The sequence below is a fragment of the Panthera onca genome, chromosome D2 (assembly GCF_046562875.1).
Source record: "Panthera onca isolate mPanOnc1 chromosome D2, mPanOnc1 haplotype 2, whole genome shotgun sequence".
Classification (NCBI taxonomy): Eukaryota; Metazoa; Chordata; class Mammalia; order Carnivora; family Felidae; genus Panthera; species Panthera onca.
The window spans coordinates 57,454,119-57,473,296 of record NC_138349.1 but is presented as its reverse complement, the minus strand read 5'-3'; the positions used below and the strand labels follow the sequence as shown (position 1 = coordinate 57,473,296).

The following is a 19,178-nucleotide window of genomic DNA, read 5'->3' as shown; positions in this document are numbered from 1 at the left end:
TCTGAATGAAGGTGAGCATCTTTTCCTGTGTGTAAAAGCTATTTCTTTTCTATATACACTGCCTATCCATATCCTTTGCTCCACCTATATTATTATTAGTCTCTTACTGATTTGTAGAAACTCTGTATATATTAGGGAAATCAGCTTTTTTTTTTTTCTGTATTAAAAGCAGCAAAACTTTTCCCAGTTTGTCTTGGTTATGATGGTTTTTGCCATGTAGAGATTTTTGATGTTTGTGTAGTCAGATTTACCAGTTTTTCCTTTTATAGACTCTAGGTTTTATGCCACAGAAAGGCCTTTTTCACACTGAGGTTCTGAAAATAATTGTGTTTGATTCTCCTAAAATAATGTAGTTTGGGCATTTTGTTTAAATTTTTAATTTCTTTGGAATTTGTCTTGATTAAGATACGAGGTATGGATCCAACTTTAGTTTTTTCCAGATGGCTGACCAGTTGCCCCAGAATTATTTATAACTGCTCTTTAATTTTAATTAGTGTATAGATTTGTCTCCTTTGTTGGATTTTTGCTGAAAATAATTTTAGGCAGCACTTTGTTTTGTAAGTTTATTTATTTATTTTGAGAGAGAGAGCATGTGGGAAGAGGAGGGGCAGAGAGAGCGAGAGAGAGAAAACCCCAAGCAGGCTCTGTGCTGTCAGCGCAGAGCCTGACATGTGGCTCAATTCCCAGAACTGTGAGATCATGACCTGAGCTGAAATCCAGAGTCGGATGCTTAATCACCTGAGCCACCCAGGTGCCCCTAGGCGACACTTTTTAAGAATTTATAATTGTAGTCATAATTAGAAACATCTGTGATATCTTAATCTCCATTTTCACCTACTAATAAAAGTTTAAGTGATTTAAAGATATTAAAATAAAGTGTTGGGTTCCTTTTTGTTTAAAAAGAAATTATTTAAATACTTTTTCTGGTTATAAAAATTGTCTGATTCTATAAAAGTTTAAATAAAAAATAATCTGTACTCATTATTCAGAAGATGTAGCCTGCATATTGTGGGTATTTTAGAACAATGGGATCATTAATATATGCTTTCGTATACTTTTTTCACTTACCGTATCGTTGACTTTTTAAAAATCTCTGGGATCAAATAATCTCTTAGAAGATAAATACCCAAATTTAAAAGAACTATGTCAATCAGGTACTCAGTTTGATGTTTTCTCTGTGTTATGAAAGAAAACAATTTGGATGTTGCAGAGAAAACTAGCATGTCAGTGGTTATTTCTGATGTGCATTGTTAGTTTCTATTTTGGTAGATACTAGAAGTGATTGAAGGAACTCTATGAAGAATATTCTTTCTGAACTATGTGTTTGGGAAGAAGGGAGTGAATCATTCAGTTGAGTGATAAGTAGATTAAATAAATGTACGTGGAGAAATAGAAAAGAATGAATTACATTTTCACAAAATGGGAAGATAAATTAATACTCAATGTAGCTGGAAAATAAGAAGTTATAAGGCTGGAAATTATATTCTGGAAATAGTTAACGTAATGTCATTTACATTATTGTGCTAGGACCCAGTACCACCACAGAAACAGAAACAATTGCTAAATACGAAATAATGGATGGTGCACCAGTAAAAGGTAAGATAACATACTTTCCATGTACTACTTTTTGTGATAGGTAGTGCAGATAGTGTTCATGGAAGTTTAGTTTGAAAGTATTTAGTTTGAAAATTTTTAGTATAGAAGTATTTTTGAATTTTTAAAACGATTCTTAAAATACTGTTTTTAAGGTCATCTTTGTATAGATACTGAATGACTGTAATGATATTTCCTGGTCCGAAATAAGGTTTGATTTTTTTTACTAAGTTTAAATTTAGTATTTAGAAGAGACATTTATATATCCTCTAGTTCTGAATTTGTAATATTTTGATTGTCTTCTATTAGAGTAGTTTGTCTTTTTTTTACTCATTAAATACAAGTTACAGTATAGCTGAGCATTAATTTCTGTGGGGTTTTCTGTGGGATTTTGTAGTCCTTATAGTATCCAAGAAAACTAGCAGTTCCATTATTATCTTCAGTATCCAAGATAATGAAGCCAGTATTTATCATTTTATTTTTTTAAGATTTTTATTTTTTAAAGTAATCTCTACACCCAACATGGGGCTTGAACTTACTTACCAGCCCCAGGATCAAGAGTAGCATGCTCCACCAACCGAGCCAGCCAGGCGCCCTAGGATTTATCATTTTAAATTTATGTCTTTGTTTTTTTCTCACTCTGCTAGTAATTACTTAAAAAAAAGTAGCTTTCATTTACTGAGTGCCAACTGTAAATGAGGCATTATACTCTGAGGTGCTCTAATGTTTCCTTTAAGTTAGGTGATGGTATAATGTTTCCTTTAAGTTAGGTGATGGTATTCCTTATTCCACAGATGAAGCTGAGATGCAAAGAGCTTTAAAAAACTTGTTAAAGGTGATATAGTGTAGGGGAAGCAGAACTTTACCCATCTTAGATTTTCAGCTGGGACCCTTTAGCAGAGAGACAGATAAATAACGGAAAAAAAAAAAGTTTACTAATGGATGCAGTGGACATCATAAAGGAGAAACCTCAACACAAATAGCTCAAAACAGTGGCAGGGCGCCTGGGTGGCTCAGTTGGTTAAGCGTCCAACTTTGGCTCAGGTCATGATCTCATGGTTCGTGAGTTCGTGATCCCTGCATGGGGCTCTGTGCTGACAGCTCAGAGCCTGGAGCCTGCTTCGGATTCTGTGTGTGTCTCTCTCTCTGCCCCTCCCCTGCTTGCATTCTTTCTCTCTCTCTTTCAAAAATAAAATAAACACTAAAAAAAAATAAAAAAAAAACAGTGGCTTAAAATTTCAGCTTATATAACATCTTCAAAAGAACAATAAATTTGGAGAGATGACCAGACAAAGGAAAGCAGAGCAATTTTAGGCTTCCAAAGGTAGGGCAGACTGTGGGAAGGTAAATATATGGGAGGAAACTAATGGAGTAAGGTTTGTTTGTGGATTCTTTATCAGCCATCCCTGGGCTGGTAAGACTCTGTCTTCATTAAAAGGAGAATTTATATCCTGCCTTTAGGCAGAAAATGGGGAGCCTTTTCTGCTTTTTGCTGCTTCCTAATTGCCTGCAGTTCAAAATAATTTTATGTCCAAGAGGTAGATTTTGTGGTGCAATAATTTGGTTTCCTTCAATAGCTAATTATTGCAGAGTTGGAGTTAGAGCCCAGGCCTTTCTAGCTTCAAGACCTGTGTGTGTGCACTTCTGTGATGCAACATTATTTTGTAAAATTTCAGCAGCCACAAATTTTTATGTAAAGTAATAGGTCATATATCTTTCAGGAAATAGATGTGCACAAGAAAAGTATTACATAAAAAGGACTTAACAGAATATGCAAATAGTTACCCTTAGGAAAGGAGAAACTTTGAGAATCCGAATAGTAGTCTTTTTGGTAATGAATGACCAATCCTCATTCTGAACGCATTTGTTGTTTTGGATGAATTAGTTAATACGTATTAAAGAAATTATACACGTGGTTAGAAATTATGGTAAACTTCATGAAAGAATAACAAAACTACTAAAATAGGACATATCTGTTGGTACCATTCTAAGCTTTTTACATATATTAACTCATATGGTCCTTACAAAGTCTCTACAAGATGGGTATTACTGGTATTCTACATTTCACAGATGAGGAACTTGAAACAGAATGGTTAAGTGACTTGGCCAACGTCCCACAGCCAGTAGGTTGTAGAACTGGGATCTGAATCCAGTATTCCAACTGCAGAGCAGTGGTTCTCATCTTGCATAGTTTTGCTCCCCCCCCCCCCCCCCCCGCCCCCCACTCTTAGGACATTTGCTGTTGTCCGGAGTTATTTTTGGTTGCCACACTTGGGGAGTGCTGCTGACATCTAGTGAGTGGAGGCCAGGGATGATGCTTAAACTCCTATGGTGCACAGGACCTCACCCACAACAGGGAATAATTGGGCCCAAAATGTCAGTAGTGCTAAGTCTGAGAAACCCTGGTTTAAAGTTTTCTGTTATGCTGCCGTCTCATGAAGAGCTAAAGTGTTAGTGTCTTCTTTATAATGCTTCTTTAGAATTAAATGGAAATTGCTTTTCTTTCAGGTGAATCAATTCCAATAAGATTATTTTTAGCGGGATATGACCCAACTCCAACAATGAGAGATGTGAACAAAAAATTTTCAGTAAGGTACTTCTTGAATCTAGTCCTTGTTGATGAGGAAGACAGAAGGTATTTCAAGCAGCAGGTATGGCACAACCCAGGCTGATGTTTTGTTCTATGGCAGTTCTAGAAACACCTGGAAAGTACTCACTTTTCTATGCTTTATAGTACTGAGCAAGTGGGGGTTTCTATGAATATGCTAGGAAAGCAAGTGTGAGTGGAATAGTGTTGGGATAGATTTGTTCCCTGTCATTCTGCAGAACACCAGAATGGGCTATCATTTGGCAGCGTTTTTATTTTTCTCTTGGAAGTTTTGTATTTTTTTTGTTTTAACTTGTTTTATTTTTTATTTTTTTAAATTTATATCCAAATTAGTTAGCATATAGTGCAACACTGATTTCAGGAGTAGATTCCTTAGTGCCTCTTGCCCATTTAGCCCTTCCCCCCTCCCACAATCCCTCCTGTAACCCTCAGTTTGTTCTCCATATTTTTGAGTCTCTTCTGTTTTGTCCCCCTCCCTGTTTTTATATTTTTGTTTCCCTTCCCTTATGTTCATCTGTTTTGTCTCTTAAAGTCCTCATATGAGTGAAGTCATAGGATTTTTGTCTTTCTCTGACTAATTTCACTTAGCATAATACCCTCCAGTTCCATCCACATAGTTGCAAATGGCAAGATTTCATTCTTTTTGATTGCCGAGTACTACTCCATTGTATATATATATACCACATCTTCTTTATCCATTCATCCATCGATGGACATTTGGGCTCTTTCCATACTTTGGCTATTGTTGATAGCGCGTCTATAAACATGAGAGTGCATGTGTCCCTTCGAAACAGCACACCTGTGTTCCATGGATAAATGCCTAGTAGTGCAATTGCTGGGTCGTAGGGTAGTTCTATTTTTAGTTTTTTGAGGAACCTCCATACTGTTTTCCAGAGTGGCTGCACAAGCTTGCATTCCCAAGGTTTTGTATTTTCTTATAACTTTCTTATAAAAGACCTATTGTTTGTTAAACAAAAAAAGTCAGGCAGTAAAGAACAGAATGAAGTAAAGGTCAACAAAGTTTTCCAGATAAATTTGTATATGTGTATTTAGACCATATTATGTGTGTTGTTCTTTAATTTGCTTTTTCACTGAATAGTGTCTTGAATATCTTTCCTTTATCAAAAAATGTAGATTTCCATTATCACTTTGAATGATTGCATTAACTTGATGGATTCTGGGTTTCCATTTTGTTGTAAATGTACTTGAGATGACCCAAATCTAATAATTTTTTTTATATATAATGTTTACCATAAAACTTGTTCTCATTTGAAGATCAATTGCAAGCCTTTGGTGAATTTTCAGTGAAGATTGTGATTGGAATGGTCTTTTGTATTCTGAATGAGATTAATAAATACTTGAGTGTCAGTTGAGCATTCAAAACTAAATTAGAAATTATTCTGTGCTGGGGCGCCTGGGTGGCTCAGTCGGTTAAGCCTCTGACTCTTGATTTCAGCTGAGGTCGTAGTTTCACAGTTTTTGGGATCAAGCTCTGAGTTGGGCTCTGTACTGACAGCATGGAGCCTGCTTGGGATTCTGTCTCCCTCTCTCTCTGCCCTTCCCTACCTTGAACATGTGTGTGCATGCGCGTTCTCTCTCAAAATAAATAAAGTTAAAAAGGAAATCATTCTGGCTGAGTATGGTGAAGAATACAAAAACTACTTTTTATACTTTGTCTTCAAGGTCCTCACATTGCATATGTGCAGAAAAAGAAAAATTATATAATTAAAAAATTTTTTACAGTTTATTTACTTATTTATTTTGAGAGGCAGAGACAGCATGAGCAGGGGAGGGACAGAGAGAGAATCCCAAGCAGGCTCCACACTGTCAGTGCAGAGCCCGATGTGGGGCTTGAACTCAAGAAACTGTGAGATTATGACCTGAAATGAAACCAAGAGTCAGCTTTTAACCGACTGAGCCACCTAGATATACCCCTAAATTAACTAACAAAAAACTTAAATAATAGTTTGACAATAATTTAGAAGAGAGAAAACCTTTTGCATTGATACTGCCGTAATGCTGTATAATTAAACATAGGTAATTTGTAAGTCAAGATGGATTATATAAACTTTACAGTTTCCAAAATGTTGCATGTGTAGCCCTATGGAATAAGTACCTTGCTTCCCTTGGGCATTCACTTGGATGTTTGGTAACCAACATAAACAGCCTGTCATGACTTTATGAAGCAAATAATTATAGGATTTTTTTGAATTTTAGGAATTTAAAAGAGACTCAGGATGTATTGGTTAGGGTAAGATTAAATAGGCAGAGGAATGAGTATTTGAAAAACATATAGAAGTTGTAGGGCAGGTTTATTTGGAGTCCATTGGGAGCAGAGAGCTAACTCATTTTGGCTGGTGGGGGGAGTGATGTTGGCAAAGGTTGGATAAAGGTTAAGAAGGACCTTGAATGCTGGTTGGAGATTTATCCTAGAGGTGCTGAGAACTCCTGAAGTGCAATCCAAGCAGTGTTTTAGACGAATCTAGTCGTGATTGGAAGGATGGGCTAGAAAGGGGCCTCAGGCACTGGAGGCAGAGCCATCTACCCAGAAGCTCTTTTAAGTGTCTAAGGTTGAAGTGACAGGGTTTGAACTTGGATAAAGGCAAGTGATAGCAAACCAAAGGGTAGATTTTAGGAATTATTTAAAGCAGTAATAGCTAGAACTTTGTGCTGTGGTGCTCTGGATTGGGGGTGGTGGTGTGCATAGGTGCTGATGGTGGGGGGGGGGGGGGAGGATTGGCAGAAGGAGTGGTCTGAGATTAGAATTGGAAGAAAGTAGGTCACTCAGCAAAGAGAACAGCTTTTGTTGGGAGAAAAATTAATTTTGTTACAGTAAATATTGAAATGGCATTATTTCCATTGTGAAAACTTAAGGCATAATATGAGAATATTAATTTGTCGATGTCTTGCATTTGTTTTACTAGGAGATCATTTTATGGAGAAAAGCTCCTGAAAAATTGAGGAAACAGAGAACAAACTTTCACCAGCGATTTGAATCACCAGACTCCCAGGCATCTGCTGAACAGCCTGAAATGTGAACTGAATAGGAGAAAAAAAGAAAAACAAAAAACTCCTATATCCATTGAGGTTACGTTCAGCAGGTTAAAGATGGTTGCAGCTTGTAGGGGGGGAAAGGCCAAAACTCCATTTATAATAGTCTTCCTTTATCTTACAGTGCTGCATTTATTTTATGATACAACTAAATTTTCTTCATGTATATACATTAAAAAAAAGCGCTTTCTTTGAAACACTGGAACTTTCTTAAGCTGCCATTTTTTTTCTTTTTCTTTTTTTTTTTACTGCACACTTTGATTTGATTATAAGCACTCAGATATGCATCAACATAAACATTAAAGATTTTCACGTGAGTAGGCTGGTATTTGTAATTTGCTTTCTTCGTAATGTTGATTATAAATACTTTCTCCTTTTTCATGCTAATAATTACCTCTTATTCTCTACATGCAAAAAATTAAATATTTTGTGTTCAAATAAAAATAGAAAAATTGAGTGGACCTTACATCCTGCAAAGATTTAAAACATGGCGTCTCAGTATTTTTGAGAACTACATTTATGTTTCTACATGTGTGTTTGGGAAAGGCATATGGAGTGTTTCACCATAGGTGCTTCTTAGTCTACTATTCCATGGCTTCCTGAATTGTATCCTCTTTGAAGCCTTCTGTGGTGTGAATGTTAAACTTATTTCCCAAGAGATTATGTGGCATCTCCCCGAAGCCTGCTTGCCTGCCTCCTTCCTTCCTTCCCCTCCTTCCTTCCTTCCTTCCTTCCTTCACCGTCCGCCCTTCCTCCCTTTCTTCCTATTTCTCTCCCCACCTTATCCCCCTCCCCCGCCTTCCTCCCTTCCTTCTTCCTTTCGCTTTCTTTTTTTCCTCTTTTTCTTTTCTTTTTCTTTTCTTTCTCTTTCTCTTTCTCTCTTTCTCTTTCTCTTTCTCTTTCTCTTTCTCTTTCTCTCTTTCTCTTTCCCTTTCTCATTCTCATTCTCATTCTCATTCTCATTCTCTTTCTCTTTCTCTTTCTCTTTCTGTTTCTCTTTCTCTTTCGCCATATTAAGTAACTATTTTTGCCTCTGCCATCCAGCAGCTACCACTGTATGTTTTCTGCAATGTTGAGTTGACTCTGTGTTGGCATTTTAAAGTTTGTTAGAACTATATAATTTTTCCGTAAATACTCTGAATTTTTTTTTAATTTAAGGCATCTTTTTACCACATATATACAAATAGAATATTCTTGCCTTCACAAATATTCTCTTCCCTTGCTAGGGGAAAATTTGAGGATAGGGAACTCAGGAGGACCTGTGAAGCATGTAGTTATCTAGATCTGGACAATTTCATATTCGGTAAGCTGGGACTTTGGCTAGTTCAATCTCAGATTTAAACTTCACCCACTCTGTTTAAATTTTGTTAACACTAAATTCAAGTCATTAGTTCGAAGTCTCCAAAAAGAAGGTTTCAGTCATCTGTTCATATGCATGGGGTCTGAGCTCAGATACACTAAATGTGGGGCGTAGGAACTAAAATGAAGCCTGCTGTGTGAAACTACTTTCACATAGGGTTCACTGGTTTTTGTACCAATATTTTTTTATACACTTCAGCGCAAGTCTTGTCAGTTAACCTTACCTTATGAGTAAGCTAAGTAACCTAAATTACATTTCTTTAAACCTGTTTACTACTGTGGCACTTTGTTGATAAAATGGTCAGTAACCAACTTCTTTACTGGCAAAAGGTTCCACGTACCATGTGCTGGAGCATCTATTTTAAATGTGGCTCTCTGTGAATGGTAATGTTTTCCTTCATGTAAGTGCCTGTTCAGAGTTTCAAAATTTAAAAATGCCAAATATTTTCATGGTCACTTGCATGTAGTAATTAGGGAATATTTGAAGAAATTTTGAAAACCAATTGTATTTAACCAGCCTCAAATTGTGCAACCATGATGTATAATAAAGAATTTGAAATGATACAGAACTTGCTAATTGAATCATTGAAAGAGTTCTATTCTCAAATCTCATTGTCAGGTTTATCGTTGAAGCCACAATTGCTCATGGTTTAGGAAGCTATAATTGTGATAAGTTTTTATAAATATTGTCGGTTTCAATTTCAAATAGTTATATAATACTTTTAATTAGGTGGCTGAAAACACTGTCATAAATAAGATGCTTATTCACTTTGCTTGAGACTTTGTTGCACAACCAATTTGGAGAATAAACATTTGAAATCAGTATTTAGTGAACTGAGTAAAAACTTGGCCAATTAGAAATAAACTGAAAAGGAAATTTGTGTCTTTAGTAAAAAGTCAGGGGCACCTGGCAGGCTCAGTGAGTACAGCATGTGCCTCTTGTCAGAGCTGTGAGTTGGAGCGCTGTGTTGGGTGTAGAGATTACTTAAGTAATTTTTAAAAAATACAGGGGTGACTGGGTGGCTCAGTCAGTTAAGTGACCGACTCCTGATTTCAGCTCCATGATCTCAGGGTGGTGAGATCGAGTCCTGTGTCAGGCTCCATGCTGAAAGTACAATATCTACTATAGTGGTTCTCGACCTTGGCTGCATGTTCAAATCACTTTATATTTTTAAAATAACCATGCCAGGTCCTACCCAAACTAATAAAATCAGAATTTCAGGGGCCAGGATATCAGCATTGAAAAACCTATCCAGGGTTGAGAACCACTGTCTAAACCATGTTAATAGTTGTTTCCATCACTAGTGAAGAATTTTTTTTGTAGTTTTGAACTTTTTTTTTTTCAGCAGAACTAAAAAAAAAAAAATACAAGAGGGTCAAAGCTTAATCATTTTGAATTTCTGATAGCAAGAACATCATGAATTAAAAGTCACATCAGTTTTTAGAAAAACTAGAATTTGGGGGCGCCTGGGTGGCTCAGTCAGTTGAGAGTCCAACTTCGGCTCAGGTCATGATCTCACGGTCTGTGAGTTCGAGCCCCGCGTCGGGCTCTGTGCTGACAGCTCAGATCCTGGAACCTGCTTCGGATTCTGTGTCTCCCTCTCTCTCTGACCCTCCCCTGTTCATGCTCTGTCTCTCTCTGTCTAAAAAAATAAACATTAAAAAAAATTTTTTTTAAAAAGAAAAACTAGAATTTTAACAATTCTTAAACAGCCCTCTGATTAGGCAGTCATGTTCAGTTTACACACACTAACAAAGTTTTCTTTAAAGAATTATTGGTAAATTATCTACTTCCCCTACTCACACATTTCCTATCTACCATGCAATTCTCAATTATAAAGATCGAAAAGCATTAATTTGTCACATTCACGGTTTTTCAGTTACACATAAACATGGATGTTAACATCTAAAAGATGTTAATTCTAAACAAAAAGCACCCAAACTAAGGTTTTCAGAATTTGTAAAACCAGCACCCTGGGCTTTTAAAGAGACCACAGTGAGAAATTCTGGAAATCAAGCATTACAGTTCTTTTTAAATGCAATCATTAGATTAAAAACTAGAACACTTGGGGTGCCTGGGTGGCCAGTCGGTTGGGTATCCGACTTTGGTTCAGGTCATGATCTGTGTGGTCCGAGGGTTTAAGCCCGCGTCGGGCTCTGTGCTGACAGCTTGGAGCCTGGAGCCTGCTTCGGATTCTGTCTCCCTCTCTCTCTCTCCTCCTCCCCCGCTCACACTCTCTCTCAAAAATAAGCATTAAAAAAAGTTATTTTTTTAATTAGAACACTTAACCAATTCTAACTTAGGCTCTATTGAATTTGAGAAGTAGCTCCTAAAGGAGTTTTATTATTATTTTGAAATCATAAAAGGGGGAAAGTACATAATTAGAAAAAGAACAAGTGGCTGGCAGTGTTTTGAATTGTTGGGGAGGAAAAACTTCATCTACCCTCTTGGATTCTGTGTTTGGGAGCCTGCTGATTGACAAAAGACAGGCAAAAAAAAGATGGACTTAGTATGAGGGAGTTCACAAAAATGCGACTTAAAGCGATAGTTAGAATTTGGGGCCTTATAGATCATCTTGAGAGGGGAAAGGGGTAAAAGACACTTACAAATGACTTCTTAATAGCAGAAGTTGGGGGTAGAAAGGGCAGTTATGTGGAAGCACGTGACTTAAAAAGGATGGTAACTATAATCATTTTGTGAGAAAAGTCTCTAGGTGTCATGCCAACCATGTCTTCACTAGTGAGGAGATAATCTTCCCTGGTTGCTCCCTGAGAATGGATTTATGACAATTGAGTTCTTTTGGGAGGCTTTGCTTTTTAGGCAGAGGATTTCAGGAACTCAAATGTCTTCTACTCAGAATGTTTATGCCACAGTGGCATATTCCAGACCCCTTCATCAATATGGATCAAGTAGTTGGAATACTCAAGTCTTAAGTACCAGGTGAGTCAGTCAAGTCTTTAATTTCATTCCTTTTATATTTAACTGAATCTGTCAAACTTGCATAAAGGCATTCTCCAGGGGCTTATACTAGCCTGGATTGGAATGTAACATATTTTAAGTTTCAAATAAAGGCATAATGAGGAAAATGTGCCCCCTTAAGTACCTCCTTTTTTAGGCTTGGGGCCTTCGATGAGCGTAATTCTTATGTCACTCCCCTGTCAAAAATCTTTTAGTGACTCAGTTGCAGGAGAAAGCTTAAATACTGTAAAACAGTTCCAGTTATTCGAGACTCTGGAGAATGCCTGCTCCCCTGCCAGCACTCCCCTAGCTTTATAGTAAGGCTCTCCTGTCCAGTCTTGCCAAACACGATTTCCATCTCCAAGTCAAAGCGCTAGATGTTTCCTTGCTATGTTTCCAAGACCTGCTGTGCACACCTCCAGGACTGTGCTTGCCACACTTTTATAAAAGACTTTTTAATTTTATGGATTTTAAGCCTCTTGGCTCAGTCCTGTTTTGGTGTACTTTGTGCGTATTATATAATACACTCAATATCTGAGTAAATGAGTGAACCTTATTTTCCTAGTGATTATAAAATTAGGCGTCCTCCTTTAGGAAAAAGTGAGTCTGATGAGGGACGGGAATGGAAAAATGTTCACCGTTACCCCAGATGACTGACCTCTCGCCTGCATAGTTTTGATAAGGATCAAATACATGCTAGTTGCTACATTCTGGTCTCATGACTGTCTGTACATCTCACCCAGTTAATATCGAGCTGAATGATAAGCACCAGAGACATCTTGTGAAAGTATTTTAGGAGTAGAAACTTGAAGAAAACATTTATAACCTATGTACATTCCCTCCTCGTTGAACACTAAGCATATAACCACCAGCTTCATACAACAAAAGTGCAGCTCCTGCCCAGGGGCCTGTCCCTGTGCTGCTTAAACTTACTAAGTTGCTTTGTAAAACATCTCAAGAATTCCTTCCTGACTGAGCTCAGTGATCCCACAGTTTTGGGAGCCCATATGGGGATTATGGAATGAATCCAAGTGCCTTGATGTGGCTTGATAAGTCATCTTTATCCCCAATCTTTGTTTCTTACTTGTTCCTTTTTGGGGATGTACTGAATAGTATAACCTTTCGGAACGTGTCTTTCCCGAATGCTCAGGACAGAACCTTTTGCCCATGGCGACACTACGGGGAGGGACAAACTCCTGCCACCTGGCTGGATCCCAGTACCTTGGCCGTAATGGTGTTGGGCTCAGAAACATCAGGCTCTCCCTGTTTTACCTGTTAAAACTTGTATTCTCCTCAGGCACAGGAAGGCCATACATGTCATTAGGAAGGTGCTTACCTTAAGACTCCTGTATCAGGTTTCTTCCTAAATAACGCAGCGTGATCCCTCCATGAGCATAAAATCCAAGATATGTCTGTCTGTGTGCTTCCTGAAAGGGACTGGTCAGAACTATTACTTGGGGCACTCACCCAACAGGGGACCATTCCCTTGGGACTGGATCATGGGTAAAACTCACAAGAAAATTGCCTGGATTAGATAGGAATTCTATACTTTCATTTTCTCATGTCTCTCATTTGCCCTTACCCAGGGGTTGTTTGGCATTCCCAGTCCTGCTCTCAGATTGAAAAGTAGTTCTAGCTTAGTTTTGTTATGCTTGATAGAGAATAGCTGCCCCTTCTTAAAGGCCAGGACCTCTACTCCACCCATTAATACTAGATCTAGAGACTTACAAAGGGTATTATTATTGGTCACTGAATACATCAGTTCCTTCAAAATGGAAAGAGGCAGCCCCAATCTTTGTGGCATTTCAGTCCATTCACCGGCACCAGCACCCGCTGTAGTCCAGAATGCAACGGGGAAGCAGAGGGAGGTTGACATCCCTTCTCAGGGAGTACAAAGGAATCAGAGCAGTTGAGAAAGAGGGATGCCTACGTCCACTCTGAATCCCAGGAATCTTAGAGCCAGTATTCCTGATGGGATGCCATTCAGAAGCAAAAGGGAATTTTGGTAATGGACTCCTAGGTAATTAATGTACTCTCCTCGTTCTGTGGGAATTGACTATGGGATCAGCTTCCTCAATCCCAAAGGATTCCCTCTTAGGCTATCTCCCACTAAATTGGAGTCAAATAAAAAGCACCCCAAGCTGTTGGACTATAAGAGATAGAAACCCAGTCCCCAAGGTGCACAGCTCTCTTGTAAACAGGTGGCTGTCCAGGGGCGCCTGGGTGGCTCAGTCGGTTGGACGTCTGACTTCGGCTCAGGTCACGACCTCATGGTTGGTGGGTTTGAGCCCCACGTGGGGCTCTAATGCTGACAGCTCAGAGCCTGGATCCTGCTTCAGATTCTGTCTCCCTCGCTCTCTGCCCCTCCCCCGCTCATGCTTTGTTTCGGTCTCAAAAATAAATCAAACAAAACAGGTGGCTGTCCAGATGCTATACATACCTCCCTCTTTTTCTGAAGTCACTCTTTGCTTTTTGTGTGTCAGGTCTGGAATGTATCTTTTTTGTTTGTTTATTCATATTTGAGAGTGAGTGAGAGAGACAGAGAGGATATGAGCAGGGGAGGGTCAGAGAGAGAGAGAGAATCCAAAGCAGGTTCCAGGCTCTGAGCTGCCAGCACAGACCCCCATGTGGGGCTCGAACTCATGCCAAGATCATGACTTGAGCTGAAGTTAGACGCTTAACTGACTGAGCCACCCAGGTGCCCCAGATCTGGGATGTATCTTAAAAAGACTGGATGAACGTTGCCTGACTCTTACTGTATGTGGGGTGTTCTCCATCATTCATTTCCTGGGTTAATTTGAGCCAATTGTCTGGTTAGTTTACCTTAGGACAGGGACTTTAAGGAATATTCCCAAAGCAGCTGCCAAAACTCCTTTTGTTTGGGGGAAGTTCCCTGTCTTCTCCGGCCCAACATGGAGTGCCTATTTTCCCTTTTTGTTGGTGGAAAAAAGAAAGCGTGCATCTGCTCATTTGTCAGAGCGGAGGAGTTTTGGGACCAGGAGTCCTCTCTACTGCCCTCTGGGCTTTTACCAGCCTCCAGTCTTGCTGGCCGAATGCCACCTACTCTGCCTCCACCCTTCTCCTCCTCCCCTCCTCCTGTTTTCACACCATCACTGGTGGGCTGGGCCAGGCCGACTCCTATACCATCCTCCATGCCTCCAGCAGCATTGGCTCCTGCTCCTCCTACCCTCACTATCAAAGGAGCAAAGATCACCCCTCCCTGGACTTAAAACACCCACTTCAGATTTCCCCACAGGTGCCCCAGGTAAAAATCGGCACTGGAGAACAAACTGATTGACTTCTAGTGGACCCAGCTGCAACTTATTCAGTATTTAAGTGAATTTAAATGTTTTTTTAAATAAGTATTTTTTAAAAAGTTTATTTTGAGAGAGAGAGAGAGGTGCGTGCAGGGGAGAGGCAGGGAGAGAGAGAGAGAGAGAGAGAGAGAGAGAGAGAGAGAGAGAGAAAGACTCCCAAGCAGGCTTCATGCTCAGTGGGTAGCCCGATGTGGGGCTTGATCCCACGACCATGAGATCATGACCTGAACTGATATCGAGTCAGATGCACAGTGACACCTGAGTGGCTAAGTTGGTTTGGTGTCCAACTTTGGCTCAGGTCATGATCTCACAGTTCATGAGTTCAAGCCCTGCATTGGGCTGTGTGTTCTCATTGCAGAGCCTGCTTCAGATCTTCTGTCTCCCTCTCTCTCTCAAAAATAAACAAACATTAAAAAGACAAAAACAAGTAGACTAAATAAAAAAGGTTTATAGGTAAAACTTTTAAGTAGCTTTCAAAATCTTTGGTAACCTGCAACTTTGAAGTTTTGCTAAGTTAATGATAAATTGAATTCATTGGATATCTGAGTCTTTTCCAAATAAAATCATACAACATTGATTATTGAATGTAGGTTTCTCTGCTTTTGGCTTCTTATTGCAGAGAAACTGTGGGTACCTTCTGTTGGCAAATGTGCTTTGTGCTTTACTGAAAGATTGTGCTATGGAAAAATCTACGTTTTTAGAAATTATGAAATGTATTCATGAATTTCAGCTCTAAAAGAATTCTGGTGTAACAGTTCACAATTGGCTACTACTTAATTTTCATTGGAGAGGAAGGTTTCTAAAAGTTAAAATTCTGCTAAATGTAAATAAGACTGATGGAAATAAGGAAATAATTCTGTAGGTAGGGAAGTAGGATATGCATGAGAAAAATATAAGGAATGGGAATACCTTTTGTTGAGAGAAAAAAAGGTAATTTTGAGATGGGTTGTTTAGAGAAAAAAGGCTTAGGACACAATCAGAATGAAAAAAAAAATTGTATGCTTGTGAACGTAAATCTTTGGAAAAGAATTTAAAAAAATTTTTTTAAATGTTTATTTTTGAGAGAGACAGAGCGCAAGTGAGGAGCGGCAGAGAGAGAGGGAGACACAGAGTCCGAAGCAGGCTGCAGGCTCTGAGCTGTCAGCACAGAGCCCCACATGAGGCTTGAACTCATGAGATCATGAGACATCATGACCTGAGCCAAAGTCAAACGCTCAACTGACTGAGCCACCCAGGTGCCCTGAGGAAAAGAATTTTATGTGTGATCAGGACTAAGGTTGAAATGGATGGATTTTAAAAGTACATTGGTACAAGACTGATGGGACACCTGGGTGGCTCAGTCAGTTGAGCATCTGACTTGATTTTGGCTCAGGTCATGATTTCAAGGTACAGGAGTTTGCGCCCTGCGTTGGGCTTTGCACTGACAGTGAGGAGCCTGCTTGGGGTTCTCTCTCTCCCTCTTTCTCTCTGCCCCTCCCTGCCTGTGCTCTCTCTCAAAATAAACTCCAAAAAAAAAAAAAAAAAAGTACGCTGGTATAAGACTGAAATTCTGCTTTTCTGTACGCTAAGAAGACAAAGTTTTCTTGGATTGCAGGTCTGCTTTTGATAAAACGTGAAAGTTTTTTTCTTTATCTGCTCAGAAAACCAAAGCTTCTATGTTTTGTCTGTATCAGGTCTTTGATTACTTCAAGTTAAAACTTTTTTTTATATTAAAAAAATTTTTTTCAGTGTTTTATTTATTTTTGAGACAGAGTGTGAGTGGGGTAGGGGCAGAAAGAGAGAGGGAGACACAAAATCCGAAGCATGCTCCAGGCTCCGAGCGGTCAGCACAGAGCCCGATGCGGGGCTCGAACTCATGAACAGCAATATTATGACCTGAGCCGAAGTTGGACGTCCAACCGAGACACCCAGGCACCCCTGTGCGTCACTTCTGACTTCCTCAAAACTTAACTGATGACTAAAAGCCTAATAACATAAACACATATTTTGAATGTTATATGTATTACCCTATTCATAAAGTAAGCTACAGAAAATGTTAAAAACAATCATAAGAAAAAATATTTGTATAATACTGTACTTCTCAGAAGTGCCTGGGTGGCTCAGTTGGTTAAGCGTCTGACTTTGGCTCAGGTCATGATCTCACAGTTCACGGGTTTGAGCTCCACGTTGGCCTCTGTGCTGACAGCTCAGAGCCTGGAGCCTGCTTCGGATTCTGATTCTCCCTCTCTCTCTGCTCCTTCCCCGCTCACGTTCTCGCTCTCTTAAAAATAAAATATTAAAAAAAAACTAAAAAAAAAAATACTGTACTTATCAAAAGAGGATCCACATATTGGTAGACCCACCAAGTTCAAACCTGTCTTGTTCAACTGTACTACTCTAGAGACACAATTATGACACAATTTTAGTGCTGGACAGTAGTTGTACTGGGTCCTATGGCATACAAGAGAGGCACCCAATGTGAAATGATGACATCATAGCTGGTATGTAGTTCTGGCATGAATGGAATGATAGATACAGGAAGTAGAGAGACAGTATAAGGAGAGTTAATTTAGGATGGGCCTTGGATGCCATACAAATTAATGGAGTATGGGCTTTATCTGAACACTTATTCAGAATACACTGAAGGATTTAAAAAAAATTTTTTTTTAATGTTTATTTATTTTTGAGACAGAGAGAGACAGAGCATGAACAGGGGAGGGTCAGAGAGAGGGAGACACAGAATCTGAAACCGGCTCCAGGCTCCAAGCTGTCAGCACAGAGCCCGACGCGGGGCTCGAACTCACGGACCGCGAGATCATGACCTGAGCCGAAGTAGGCCGCTTAACCGACTGAGCCACCCAGGCGCCCCAAGAATACACTGAAGGATTTTAAGCAGGAATAACTTAATCAGATTTGTGTTTTCAAAGCATCATTGCGGGGCGCCTGGGTGGCGCAGTCGGTTAAGCGTCCGACTTCAGCTCAGGTCACGATCTCGCGGTCCGTGAGTTCGAGCCCCGCGTGGGGCTCTGGGCTGATGGCTCAGAGCCTGGAGCCTGCTTCCGATTCTGTGTCTCCTTCTCTCTCTGCCCCTCCCCCCTTCATGCTCTCTCTCTGTCTCAAAAATAAATAAAAACATCAAAGCAGCAAAGTCACAAAGATGGAGGCTTGAGAGCAGGCAAGGATACTAGTTATGATTATTGCATTCTATGGAGTCTCTAATAAGTACCAGGTGCCGATAACAGTACTGTAAACATCTCCCAAAGGGAATGACAGCTCTCTATCCTGTAAAAGCAAAAATCTTAAATTGACTATTCCCGTTTCAATGTTTATTCAACTCTGCTAATGGCTGAAGAGGAAAACCTATATACACTATCATAAAATTCAGACCACGATTTATACCTGCAAGGAGGTACAAACAAAGTTACCACTAAAAGTGTTTTAAGATTTTTTTTTTTTTTCTGCAAAGCTGTATTGGACTATGTTACTACATCCATAAGATTAGTAACGACTGCTGATTCTGGCCCCCAAATTATAAACGGTTGTCAGGCATACTAACAAAAGGAATAATAATAACAAAAGGCATATTAAATTTTTGGCTTGTTCATTCTCCCAGTTTCCAAATCTGATGAGACATCCTTGTTTAATGGCCTTTTATATCATATTTAGATTGTCCTAAGGATTCCTTTGTTAAGTCTCTCTATTCCGTATACATGGTCTCCACCATAATTCAGATACCCTAATCTACCCTCTTTAGCTAGAAATTTTGGAGAGTTGTAATTGGTTTTCCTCCCTGTTTTTTGGAGGAAAGGGGTGGGGCAGACAGCTGTTCCAGTCTATCCTAGACGCTTTCTAAACTGCTCAAAAATTTAACAACAATTTGCCAAACACAGAAGGAAGCCTGTCTTAATCGTGGCATTTAAATTTTTTCAGTATGCCTTTTCCATAGTTAAGCGTCTGCTTACACCTTTTCTCTGAAGAGAATCTCCTTACAACTTCTCTATTTGTCTTGTTTCATTTGCTTTTAAGTCTGGCAGAAACTTCCTTAAGGATCTGAAATCGCTCCTTTCTTTGACCTCTCACTGGCCTGAGTAACAAGCATTTGCATTACTTAACATGTACAGTTCCTATCACTAAAACCAGATCTGAAATTATTTGAGAACAAAGGGTTATCTACTTGTATTCTGAGGTTTGAAATACATTCTGTGTGGGCGTCTGGCTAAGTCTTGAGCATTTGACTCTTGATCTGGGGTCCTGAGTTCCCGCCTCATCTTGGGGCTAGAATTTACTTAAAAACAAGTATTGGCTAGTCAAT

General features: G+C 39.2%; 1 protein-coding gene across 3 annotated transcripts in view; it reads left to right on the top strand.

Annotated features, from left to right (window-relative positions):
- The window catches only part of VPS26A (VPS26 retromer complex component A), a 33,684-nt gene extending 24,504 nt beyond the window's left edge, over positions 1-9,180 (top strand). For all 3 annotated transcript variants that reach the window (XM_060642560.3, XM_060642559.3, XM_060642562.3), the window contains 3 exons: positions 1,528-1,596; positions 4,102-4,244; positions 7,126-9,180. In XM_060642560.3, the coding sequence (XP_060498543.1) occupies positions 1,528-1,596; positions 4,102-4,244; positions 7,126-7,239 (326 nt within the window). In that variant the 3' untranslated portion in view covers positions 7,240-9,180. The remainder of the gene's footprint in view (positions 1-1,527; positions 1,597-4,101; positions 4,245-7,125) is intronic.
- Positions 9,181-19,178: the final 9,998 nt, after the last annotated feature.